General features: G+C 34.9%; 1 protein-coding gene across 2 annotated transcripts in view; it reads left to right on the plus strand.

The window, feature by feature from the left end:
- Positions 1–12,562, plus strand: part of LOC149785893 (protein virilizer homolog) — a 160,433-nt gene that overhangs the window by 78,877 nt on the left and 68,994 nt on the right. For both annotated transcript variants that reach the window (XM_089979888.1, XM_089979889.1), the window contains exons 18-21: positions 5,923–6,040; positions 8,188–8,337; positions 8,931–9,074; positions 11,908–12,114. In XM_089979888.1, coding sequence (XP_089836014.1) covers positions 5,923–6,040; positions 8,188–8,337; positions 8,931–9,074; positions 11,908–12,114 — 619 coding nt within the window. The remainder of the gene's footprint in view (positions 1–5,922; positions 6,041–8,187; positions 8,338–8,930; positions 9,075–11,907; positions 12,115–12,562) is intronic.

Below are 12,562 nucleotides of genomic sequence, written 5' to 3' on the forward strand. Positions count from 1 at the left end.
ATGTAAAATCATGTATATGTGCTGTTAAGATTCATTCTGAGTAAATCTACATCTCCCATTAACTATATGTGAACAATTTTTCTCCAATAAAATTTGATACATGATATGTCACCAAAAACTGTATCTGTTGATCAGCATACCATTATTCATAATGGAACACTGTTCTTACTATAGCATATTTCAGTGCATAGGGTTTGTCCTTACTAATGCACATTTCAGTGCATAGGGTTTGTCCTTACTATAGCACATTTCAGTGCATAGGGTTTGTCCTTACTATAGCACATTTCAGTGCATAGGGTTTGTCCTTACTATAGCACATTTCAGTGCATAGGGTTTGTCCTTACTATAGCACATTTCAGTGCATAGGGCTTGTCCTTACTATAGCACATTTCAGTGCATAGGGTTTGTCCTTACTATAGCACATTTCAGTGCATAGGGTTTTTCCTTACTATAGCACATTTCAATGCATAGGGCTTGACCTTACTATACCACATTTCAGTGTATAGGGCTTGCCCTTACTATAGCACATTTCAGTGCATAGGGCTTGTTCTTACTGTTCCATGTATAATGCACTTGGTGGTTATAAACCTCAAACTGCAGTGCTATGAAGAGAGAGCTCATTGTATGTATCCTAATGCATACACTGTACATAACAAACATCACAATGTACTAAGTAAAACCATTAAGAGAACAATCACAAGACTGTAGCTATGTAATAATCATTTAGGAGAAATTGGTGAGAAAATTGTTTGAATTTGTAAGCCATGCCACAACCATGACATATCCAAATGGTGGTGTGGCTTCTACTACTGCTGATTTGGCTGATACTGTTGTAACTACTACTGCAACTACTACTACTACTACTAGCAGCAAATCTTCAAGTGAAGATGAGTTTCTGCTTGAAGCTGATGTTATTGACAAAGCCTGGAAGCCGATCTCTAAGGTTCATTCTGTAACAGTAGTGTTAGATATAGAATTTGGTGTAACATTGCCTTTTGAGGAATAAAAGCTGAGACTAAGGCACTCTTAATATGATCATGCAAAGAAACTGCAGAGAAACATTTAAATCTGCATTGTTTGCCTCAGTCAGATATCAAACACTGCACACACACAGATGAATAAACATAACACGCAAAGTCACACTATGTGAATTCTTAGTACAAGACATGATTCTGCATCACATCCTAATTTTCAAGAATTTTACCATTCCTTTGCAATGTTAGGTAATTCAGTGAGTAAATCCCATGGTAATACTGTGCACTTGGGTTGGATTAATCATCGTGGTCATATCCCACAAACCATGTAGTCTAACTCTGATGTAAACATTGTGGATACATACGGGTAGGGATTTTGTGAAATAAATGATAAAGATTATAGTCCTTCAAGAGAGTGGTTATACTTAAGTTAGTCTTGAAAGACCATGTGGAATCAGTTATTGTAAATCTACAGTATAATTTGGTAGTTGATGAGGACATCAGCTTTAAGCAGGGATGAAATGTAGTAGTGGAAAATGGTACTCTGTTTGAAATACCAAGTTAGTAATGTATTTGTCGAGTTTTTATGGAAACCATTATTCCACCATTTATAATTACAATGGAGATATGTATGCACTGTGAGTGTACATTTGGACATTTTTTCTCAGTTTTAATGTTTGCAGAAGAAATTGAATGCAAACTTTAATTATAGCAGATATCTTTATTGTAAGAATGATTTTCAAAATTGACCAATCAGAATGCATCCCACTCTTCTGTTTTGGAGGGAATTGTTACTTCAGCATTTGTCAGTTCAATGGAGCTGTTGGACAGTTGACATGGAGTTGCTTCCACATATTGCCAACTAATTTATGTTATATTTAATTAAAACCTACAGGATAAACATAGCTGAGACATATTTTGGCTTGCTTAGTTTCTTTATTTTTGACCTGTGACATTTGCATCCCAACCGTTTCTCATCTACATCCATTATTTGCATATTTGATTTTAATAACTATGATTATCAGCATATCTTTTTAAGGTACTAACAAAGATAACACATATATTAAAAAAGTTAAAATAAATAGAATGCAATTTCTTTAATATATCTCCTTTTTTATTTCATTTTTTTCTTGCATTAAGATATGTTTGGAGCAAGCTTAAATTTCCCCAAGCAAGCCTTATTTTTCAAGCTGACTTCTTTACATTTTGTAAATACTTGAAGGAAGGATTTAAACAACATGTTCTCATTCATCTGCATTGTAATTTTATTCCACATACAGTCCAGTCTAATTAAAATGAGATCTACAGTCCTACATGGCAATCTGACAGACACCAATAAAATTTCACGTTTTGGTGACTTTTGGAGTTCCCAGTCCACTTACTTCTAGTAGCCTATCAGATACAGTATTACAAATCTGTGTTAGGGAGAGTTATCTTTGGTAACAATATATTGCGAATGAACTGTGTCACTTTCAGATATTTGAAAGTTGTGATTCAATTGGTGAACTACAAGGTCAACAGAACATGACCTCTTATTGGTGTCCATCAAATCTCCATGTAGGACAATGGAGATCTGATTTTAATTGACATAAAGTCCAACATTTCCCATAGATCTATTAAGAGATTGACATAAAGTCCGATATTTCCCATAAGTCTGTTAACAGATAGACATAAAGTCCAATATTTCCCGTAGGTCTATTAATAGATTGGCAGTCTCTAGCTCTCTTTTTTTTAAAAGTAGTAGGCTAAAGTTTTAAAAAGTAAACTTCATGGTCATTGTAACATGAGATCAACTGTTTTGTTGCAACTGTAGATTTCTCCTTCTCACAGTTAGTTGAATGTATTTTAACTGACTGGCAGCCAATAATTTAGGACACAGTGTCCTAAACAGCTTAATTTGCAACTCCCTTCCACCAGTTACATGAATGGACTGAGTGAGAATAAATCAGTAAAGATAAAAGACCAGATAAGAAATGAGTTTTTTTTTATAGAAGATAAGATAAAAATTACAAATCTATAACATCAGGTTTGTTCTCTGACACCTGTTTTAATCCTAATTCAGATGGTACTGACTGAATATGAACTGATTGCAACATACAAATGTCTCCATCTTACAACTAAGTATAAAGATTGAACACTTCATTGTGAAGGAACACCATTTTTTACATTCATTTGGATGATCAGTGCTTAAACAATAAAACGAAATTTTCACTATCAAATAAAAGGCTGAATAATGATTCTAACAGCTTTCAGAAAGTGGCCAATTCAAAATAAAAGTTTGCAGTAAATTCCAAATAGAGGTGGCCAAACATATCTTGATGAATGGTATATTAACATACCTTTTGTGGCACGATTTGTCTCCACACAGGTCAACACTTGATGCTAGCTATGGTTACACCAGATGCTCTGTTAATGGGGTATGACCATCAGATCACAGTAACAAAGAACTGGGTCATGCTTTGTCTTATTATTCACAAATATTGCACACATGCATACATCCAACATAAATGTGATTATATAAGAACTATCAAAGTACATATACTGCATTCTGCTCATAATGTGACTCATCAGATATATTCACAAAAAAATTGAAATGTTCTCATCATATACTGTACATAATATGCTGGTATGACACTGATATGACACTGGTATGACACTGATATGACACTGATATGATAACCTAGCATTAATAAAATAAGATTGTCACTTGTCAGATATTCGCTGTCTTCTCAAAACAACAATATGCAATGAAAATCTTGAATTAATTAGCAAAATGTGAATGTATAAGGCCAAGACTGCGTTCTATATTTTGTTTTTAATGCACATTTTCTCATACCTGCCAACCTCCTAACAGTATTGAGGTCTTTTTTAAGGCTCAGAATGTGTTTTGAGATCAGGGTAGGTGGGGTGGAGGAGTGCATATTACCTCTACAAGTGACATTGTACAATCAGGAATTAGTTTTCATATAAAAGTCTATATAACATGACTGGAAATTAAAATTTGAATAAGATAAAAAGTATTTTTTGTTTTCTTTGAAGAATTTATTACACTTTCAAACTGAAAAAAGTAGGTAGACTTAGGGTAAACCATTTAATTTTATGGGGATATTTTTTAAAACCAGGATATTAATTAGTTCAGTAGAAATTATACTGGAACCTGGACAAAGACAATGGATACAACTGTCTGCTTAATTAAAATGTAGCCAAACAGTATTTACATTAATAATGACACCACACAATTTTAGGAGGGGCCCCGAGTGGCCGAGTGGTCTAAAGCGCTCTCCGTTACGGATCACTGCCATCTCACCTCTGTCTGCGGCGGTTCGAGTCTAGGATTCAGCCAATGTGGGTATGTGAGAAAGCTTGCCAGTAGCTTCTCGTGGGTCAGTGGTTCTTTCCAGGGTTTTCCCGGGTTCTTCCTCCACCATTAATACTGGCCGCCATGTATAGCCTATCGTGTGCTGAAAAATGGCGTTAAGCCCCAAAACAACAACAACAATTTTAGGAACCAGTAACCTGTATTGAGCAGCCACACTTTATAAGGGACACATTGTTATCTCCCAGATATGGTAACTGAACATATCCATAACTGTGTATTTAAATATTTAAGTGTTAAGTATCTTCTGTGATATATACTGTACATTGACATTTATTTCTTTGGATTCGTGTGTGGTATATTTGCCTTTATTTCTTAGGTGCAGATTTTCATGGTTGCTGTAAGCCATTGATTTCACAGACCAAATGAAAACAATTGACCATGTAAAAGGATCTACTTATACTGTCCTTGAATAGCATATCCACAGTTTTTTACTGTTCTTGAAGAGCATATGCGCAAAACATGTACTGTTCTTGAATAGCATATGCACAAAACATGTACTGTCCTTGAATAGCATATGCGCAAAACATGTACTGTTCTTGAATAGCATATGCGCAAAACATGTACTGTTCTTGAATAGCATATACACAAAACATAAACCGTCCTTGAATAGCATATACACAAAACATACTGTCCTTGTATAGCATATACACAAAACATGTACTGTCCTTGAATAGCATATACACAAAACATGTACTGTCCTTGAATAGCATATACACAAAACTTTTACTGTCCTTTAATGGCAAATACACAAAACTTGTAATGTCCTTGAACAGCATATACAAATACCTTGTACTGTCCTTGAATAGCATATGCACAAAACATGTACTGTTCTTGAATAGCATATGCACAAAACATAAACCATCCTTGAATAGCATATACACAAAACATGTACTGTCCTTGAATAGCATATACACAAAACATGTACTGTTCTTGAATAGCATATGCACAAAACATAAACCGTCCTTGAATAGCATATACACAAAACATACTGTCCTTGTATAGCATATACACAAAACATGTACTGTCCTTGAATAGCATATACACAAAACATGTACTGTCCTTGAATAGCATATACACAAAACATGTACTGTCCTTGAATAGCATATACACAAAACTTTTACTGTCCTTGAATGGCAAATACACAAAACTTGTAATGTCCTTGAACAGCATATACACAAAACTTGTAATGCCCTTAAATAGCATATACAAAAAACTTTTACTGTCCTTGAATAGCAAATACACAAAACTTGTACTGTCCTTAAACAGCATATACACAAAACTTGTAATGTCCTTGAACAGCATATACACAAAACTTGTAATGCCCTTGAATAGCTTATACACAAAACATGTACTGTCCTTAAATAGCATATACACAAGACTCACACTGTCCTTGAATAACATATACACAAAACTTGTAATATCCTAAAATTCCATAAATACATATTGAAGTACTAATAGTATTTGTCCTCAAAATTATGAAACTTGATGTTCAAGGAAATAAATTTTATTTACTGTACTTTGTATATATGGAATGTTTGTCATTGATGATTGTATTTTTGTTACCTCCAGGAATACAGTCGAGATGAAGCCAGTGAGGACAGTCCTGCCCAACAGCTGGGACTGGAGCTGATCTACTTCCTACAAACATTGCAGTATGTTGACCAGCTGCTGGAATACCATGGTAAAGGTCAGTCAGTCTTACTAATTACCACTTTCATTACACAACCACTATAGGGATCCATAGATGAGGTTGCCTTATACTGGGGTACATTATACATAGTACAGTGGTCCCTCACTATATTGCAGTTCAGGACAATCATAGGTGACATCACCTTATACTTGGGTACATTATAAATAGTACAGAGTCCCCTCACTATAATGCAGTCCAGGACAGTCATAGGTGACATCACCTTATACTTGGGTACATTATTCAGGCATGGATCCCATTTCTTTTCACTAGAAAATAATGAAAGAATTGGCTCCTACTTGTTGACAGTTGAACGTGAATAAATGTTTGATAAAAAGTGGTAAAGGAAACTTTGTTATATTGCTCATCTTATCTTTGTAAACAGTGGTTAGTGTCCTGAAATTTGATTCAACATCATGAAATTCATGACTTTTAATAAGAAGTCCTGCATTGTGTTAAATGTTCTCAAAAAACTAAATTCTCGTGACAGTAACAGTATTAAGTGATATTTTGTTCCATGAGAATATAACCTAAAGGGAGTCCCATTAGCACATATCATAATGTTTTCGAGGTCACTTTATACAGGGGTACATAGCTATAATGCTATAGAGAGTTGCTATAAAACGTTAACATGATCTAGATGAGTTTACCTTGTACTGGGGTACATTATACATAGTTCAGTAGTCTCTCACTATAATGCTACTCAAGCGAGCCATAAAAGGGTATATGATGTAGGTGAGGTCACCATATGTTGGGGTACATTATACATAGTACAGTGACACCCTTAACATTGTGCAGTTCTGTGTAGCCATGAATATGAACCATGATCTTAGAGAGGTCACTTTTTACTGGGGCACATTGCCATAATGCTGTGAAGCAGAGCCATACAATTGTACTGTAGTTACAAGTGACTTTTGTCTACAAGGTACTGATCAGCACATATTTCTGATTGATTGTTCGGTGTCTTCTCTTTTGTATGAAAGTTGTGTTGTCTCTGTAGTTAGTATGTTAGATTTATTACCAGATGGATGCATTGTTGAATCATGACTAGACAGATGCAGGTTTGAATCCTGACCAGACAATGCTAGTGCAGCATATACCAATTTAATAATCTATGCCATCGCCCGTAAATGTTGAACAGTACAAATCCACCTACTTATTCTTGCTGATCTCCAATTAATTCATGATACAGGTAGTCACCCTTAGTCTTGTGCATTGCATTAGAAATACCACACTTTATGAAAGTACACTTAGTCAGTTTGCTTTCTGCATTGTCACCATGCCTGTTTAATCCATGGAAACAACAAAATGTAGTCCTGGCACTAATTAATCTAGCATCTGCCATTACAACACATTACAGGGTCAATCAGAACCCATGCACTGAATATTTTGATGTGAGTGGCAGACATTAACTCAGGCAGTCAAAATATAGAGGCCTGACCTTTGATCTCAACATCACAAACAATGCATTTGCTGAACATTTGTACACATGAAAAAATAAAACCTTGTTAGTTATACATTGTTTCATCTTGCTTGGATTCTTTTTCCTGCAGAGATTGAATTAGATTCTCATTTTCTGAAAAAAGGGGCAGCAGATTAGAGATTAAGATGCAATCAACTTGATTTAAAAAGAAAAAGATTGTTTTGCTTTGGTCTAATATCCAGAAATCATATTTCTAAACATCATTGATAATTATCTGAAAATTATTATGGCATTAATAAATGCCAAAAAAACACCAATATGAACACAATTTATGAAGAAATTGTATGATCACTTGTATATGAGAGGGTATACAGTTAGCATCATGATAGCCCACTTGTTATAATTGTGTCTATTCCAGAAAGAAAACAGTAGGAATTCTGGTTGTGTTGAATAGATAGTTGCATCTGTGTGCTGCTGATTTTGAAGGATATAATGTGGGATTTGACTTATCAACATCAAGTATTTAACTTGGACTTAAATTAAGACATTTTAGGTTAAGGCTAATTTAATGTCCCACTGTTTTACTTAGTTTGCCCCTTAAGGTGTAGCATAGAGACAGGAGAATCTGTGTCCTGTGGACACATTTATAGTTGGGTTTCATTTTTAATTTCTTAGGTAATTTTCACAGTTTTAGATAAAAATTTTTAATATTTGTTTCTTGTAGAGGATAAAGACATAGATGATGCAGAGCCCATAGGGGTCCTCCACAGCATGTACACAATGACCTTCACCCCATTGGGCAGAGAGATTGTGGTCAAAGTTTTGAGTCTGGACAACAACCTAAAAAGTATTCTGCCCTTCCTGGAACTGCAAGGTGAGTTTTTATTGAAACACTAAGAACTTAAGATTACTGTCTATCCTAGAACAATAGATAAAATGAGGAATCCTTTTTTTTGTAAAAGTAATTTGTTAATTGAATTCTGACAATTTAGAAACAAGTGGCATTTTTGGAGATTTGTATACAGTCGATGCAGTTATCAAAAGAAAGCACATTATATGCCTCAGACTTTGGGTTATGACTCTTTTGTCAGGATCTTGAGGTGAAAGTATTGGAAGATGTAATATAATAACTATTTCAGAGGTGTCAGAGCCGTCACAGTCATACTGGTTACATAAGTTTATTTGTTTTGTGTATTCCAAGATAAACTTGTGGTTAAAGGGAACCTAATTGTCAATTACGGGGTTGTGTGTTGTGTTTAGTACATAAAAGTACTCACCAGACATTTTTCTACTAGCAATGTGCATTGTTTTTTTTTAAAACGCCAAATGCACAATACATAAGAATGAAATGATGAAGGCTTGCTTAGATAAATTTGGTAAAACTTAGATGAAAGTTCATTTGTTTAATGTCTTTTTTAAAAAAAAGAACTGCTGAGCATGAATTTTTGTTGATTTTTCTTTTTCCAGGCGATGATGTTGTTGATATTAGGATTAAGAAGTCTGTATGTGCTGGATATGCCACAGAACTCCTGATGTTCACCATTCAGCATTCAGATAACATCATCACACTGCAGAAATATGGTGCTCGTCTTCAGGCAATTGCAGGCTCTGGTAAGTTTATTAGGAAAAGACGTTAAGCATGATTTTAATCAGTGTATTCAGTTTTAATTTACTCAGCAAAATATATACAAAAATTCTCACAAGTCATTTAAGCATTTCAATGAAGAGAAGTAGGATGGTTCTCAGATATAAAAAAATCCCAGTGAACTCCTTGTTGATTTTAAGATGTGTATATATTGTCCTTGCTGATACCTGGGTCTTAGATCAGTCTTGTGAAGAAAAGGATTCAAGACTACTCTCTTTCCCTAATTTTTTGGAAAATCCCTACATTTTTCTCTGAATAATTTTTAAATGTACTTTAAGTTTTTGGAAATCCATGGTTGTTAATATTAATATGATCCAAATGTTTGAACACGTTTAATAAGATCAGTTAGAGTTTGCATTCAATAACAGTAAGATATATTAATACATTGTCAAATATTTGAAAATGAAAACCACGATGACATACATTGCCTATAAAAGACTGTCAATAATGGCCATTTTAAGATTATAAGCTTAGTTTTCCACAAACAGTTTGGTAGTAGTCAGAAGTGTCATTTTCAAGTTAATTACTTCCTTGGAGAAGAATGTAACATTAAATATAATGAATAAATAGTTTGAGAAAAGTGATATGCATCAGTTTTAATTCCTAATGTTGTTTAATTAATTGTTGAAAATCATTTGAGTTCACTCTATTTTAGCAATATTCTAAGACGGTCATTCTCTTGTAAGTCACATGGTTGTTTCCATTTAAATTGTCAAATGCCCCAAAGCAACTATACTATGATGGTCCAATTTATGTAACATATATTGTGAATCATTCAGAAGCCAAAATCTTGGTATTGTAGATTATTATTCGTTCAACATGTACCATTACATTTAGGATAGTCTTGTCTTAACATTTGCCATTACATTTAGGTTTCAGTCATTTTTTTTATCTTTCTTTTCTGTTTAGGTAAATGTTAAATCAAGTCTTATTATTTGTCATTGAAAACTGTTCTTCTTTTTATATTGAAAAGAGAGAGATGACTCATGTGGAAGGTATTTGATCTATACATTTATATTTTCACAGCTTGCTGCATCACCTTTGCTGAATGTAGTTTTCTCCCTCAGCACAGTATGGGCAGATTTATTAAGATTGAGAGAGAGAGAGAAAGAGAGAGTGATATATACAAACCAACCATGCTGCTCAAACCAAAACTAATATTCACCATGCTGAATACCAACCCATTCAGATGTCAGCGGAAAAATTGAAGTGTATTTGTAATATACATGTATTGCAATAATACTAACACCTTATATTGAATTGTTTTAGTCATTTACTGCAATAATACTAACACCTTAATGACAATGCATAAGTGATCAATTACCACACTATTGCTGAGTGATTAATTTTCAGTGATCCATTACCACACAAATGCTAAATATAGAATTATCCATTTGTATAGAATTATGGCACACAAGATAATAGGCTTTGCTTGTTGATTGAGTTGGTGCTTGGTATGGTTGGTCATATCTTGTTGGTTGAGTTGGTGTTTCATAAGGTTGGTCATAGCTTGTTGTTTTGAGTTGGTGCTTGATAAGGTTGGTCATAGCTTGTTGGTTGAGTTAGTGCTTGATAAGGTTGGTCGTAGCCTGTTGATTGAGTTTGTGCTTGGTAAGGTTGGTCATAGCTTGTTAGTTGAGTTGGTGCTTGGTAAGGTTGGTCATAGCTTGTTGGTTGAGTTGGTACATCATAAGGTTGGTCATAGCTTGTTAGTTGAGTTGGTGCTTGGTAAGGTTGATCATAGCTTGTTGGTTGAGTTAGTGCTTGATAAGGTTGGTCGTAGCGTGTTGATTGAGTTAGTGCTTGGTAAGGTTGGTCATAGCTTGTTGGTTGAGTTAGATCTTGATAAGGTTGGTCATAGCATGTTGATTGAGTTTGTGCTTGGTAAGGTTGGTCATAACGTGTTGATTGAGTTGGTACTCGCTAAGGTTGGTCATAGCTTGTTGTTTTGAGTTTTTACTTGATACGATTGGTCATGACTTGTTGATTGAATTGGTACTTGATAAGGTTGGTCATAGCTTGTTGTTTTGAGTTGGTGCATCATAAGGTTGGTCATAGCTTGTTGGTTGAGTTGGTGCCTTATAAGGTTGGTCATAGCTTGTTGGTTGAGTTGGTGCATCATAAGGTTGGTCATAGCTTGTTGGTTGAGTTGGTGCATCATAAGGTTGGTCATAGCTTGTTGGTTGAGTTAGTGCATCATAAGGTTGGTCATAGCTTGTAGACGAGTTTGTGCTTGGTACGATTGGTCATGACTTGTTGATTGAATTGGTACTTGATAAGGTTGGTCATAGCTTGTTGTTTTGAGTTGGTGCATCATAAGGTTGGTCATAGCTTGTTGGTTGAGTTGGTGCCTTATAAGGTTGGTCATAGCTTGTTGGTTGAGTTGGTGCATCATAAGGTTGGTCATAGCTTGTTGGTTGAGTTGGTGCATCATAAGATTGGTCATAGCTTGTTGGTTGAGTTAGTGCATCATAAGGTTGGTCATAGCTTGTAGACGAGTTTGTGCTTGGTAAGGTTTGTCATAGCTTGTAGATGAGTGTGTGCTTGGTAAGGTTCATTGTGATTTGTAAGGTTCATTGTGATTGGTAAGGTGGAACTGAAGTTCATTTATTTTCATGCAGATCAGATATTATTTTGTCTGTACTTAATTCATGCTATGTATCGTATGGAGAAAGGGGTCTTTAGAGGTGGGTCATTGTTCATTGGATCTTTAAATTACAGACTTGTAACCATCTCAGAATTCTCATAATTGGTTCCACATCTAACAATGATAAATCTGCAGGTTCAAATCTATTTCAGATTTTAATTCCAAACTGACCAAACTTCAGGATTGGTTGTCTCCTCTGAAAGGCATTCCCTCAGTACTGAGTTATGATTGTTTGCCCAATATCATAGATCAACTGAAACAGCAAGCCGAATCAGTCCTTAAGCTGCCACGGGGGCTTATCACAGTACTCAGGGTCCTGAAACATCTAGCCATACCACCTGAAAATGAATATCCTGAAGGTGAGGTTGCTTGATATTGTAGGATTAATAGAATCCATCATATGGGTATAGGAGAATTCCACCCAAGGGTCAGAATTTTTCATCAAGCATGAGGCTGAGTGTCTGATGTGAAATGTTTATCCCTTGGGTGGAAGTTTCCTATCCTTCCCTGAAGCATAATGAAGGTTTTCTTTTTCATATTTTTGAATGAAACATGATGTCCAAAACAAAAATGATGTGTTGTTAAATACTGCTGTAACTTTCAGTTTTAGAAACATATCACAGAACATATGTGCTACCCCAAAATAATTTGGAATAAATGTTATTTTGTAAGCAGTGTTATATGCATGTATGAGTTAACAATGAGGAAATAAGGTAGGATATAAAATTTGTGAAATAGTTATCACATGTATGACAGCTTGAGGCCACATATGAACTGTTAACATAAATTCACACCCATTTTAGGCAT

The sequence above is a fragment of the Sinohyriopsis cumingii genome, chromosome 13 (genome assembly GCF_028554795.1).
Source record: "Sinohyriopsis cumingii isolate HCF-2022 chromosome 13, ASM2855479v2, whole genome shotgun sequence".
Taxonomy (NCBI): Eukaryota; Metazoa; Mollusca; class Bivalvia; order Unionida; family Unionidae; genus Sinohyriopsis; species Sinohyriopsis cumingii.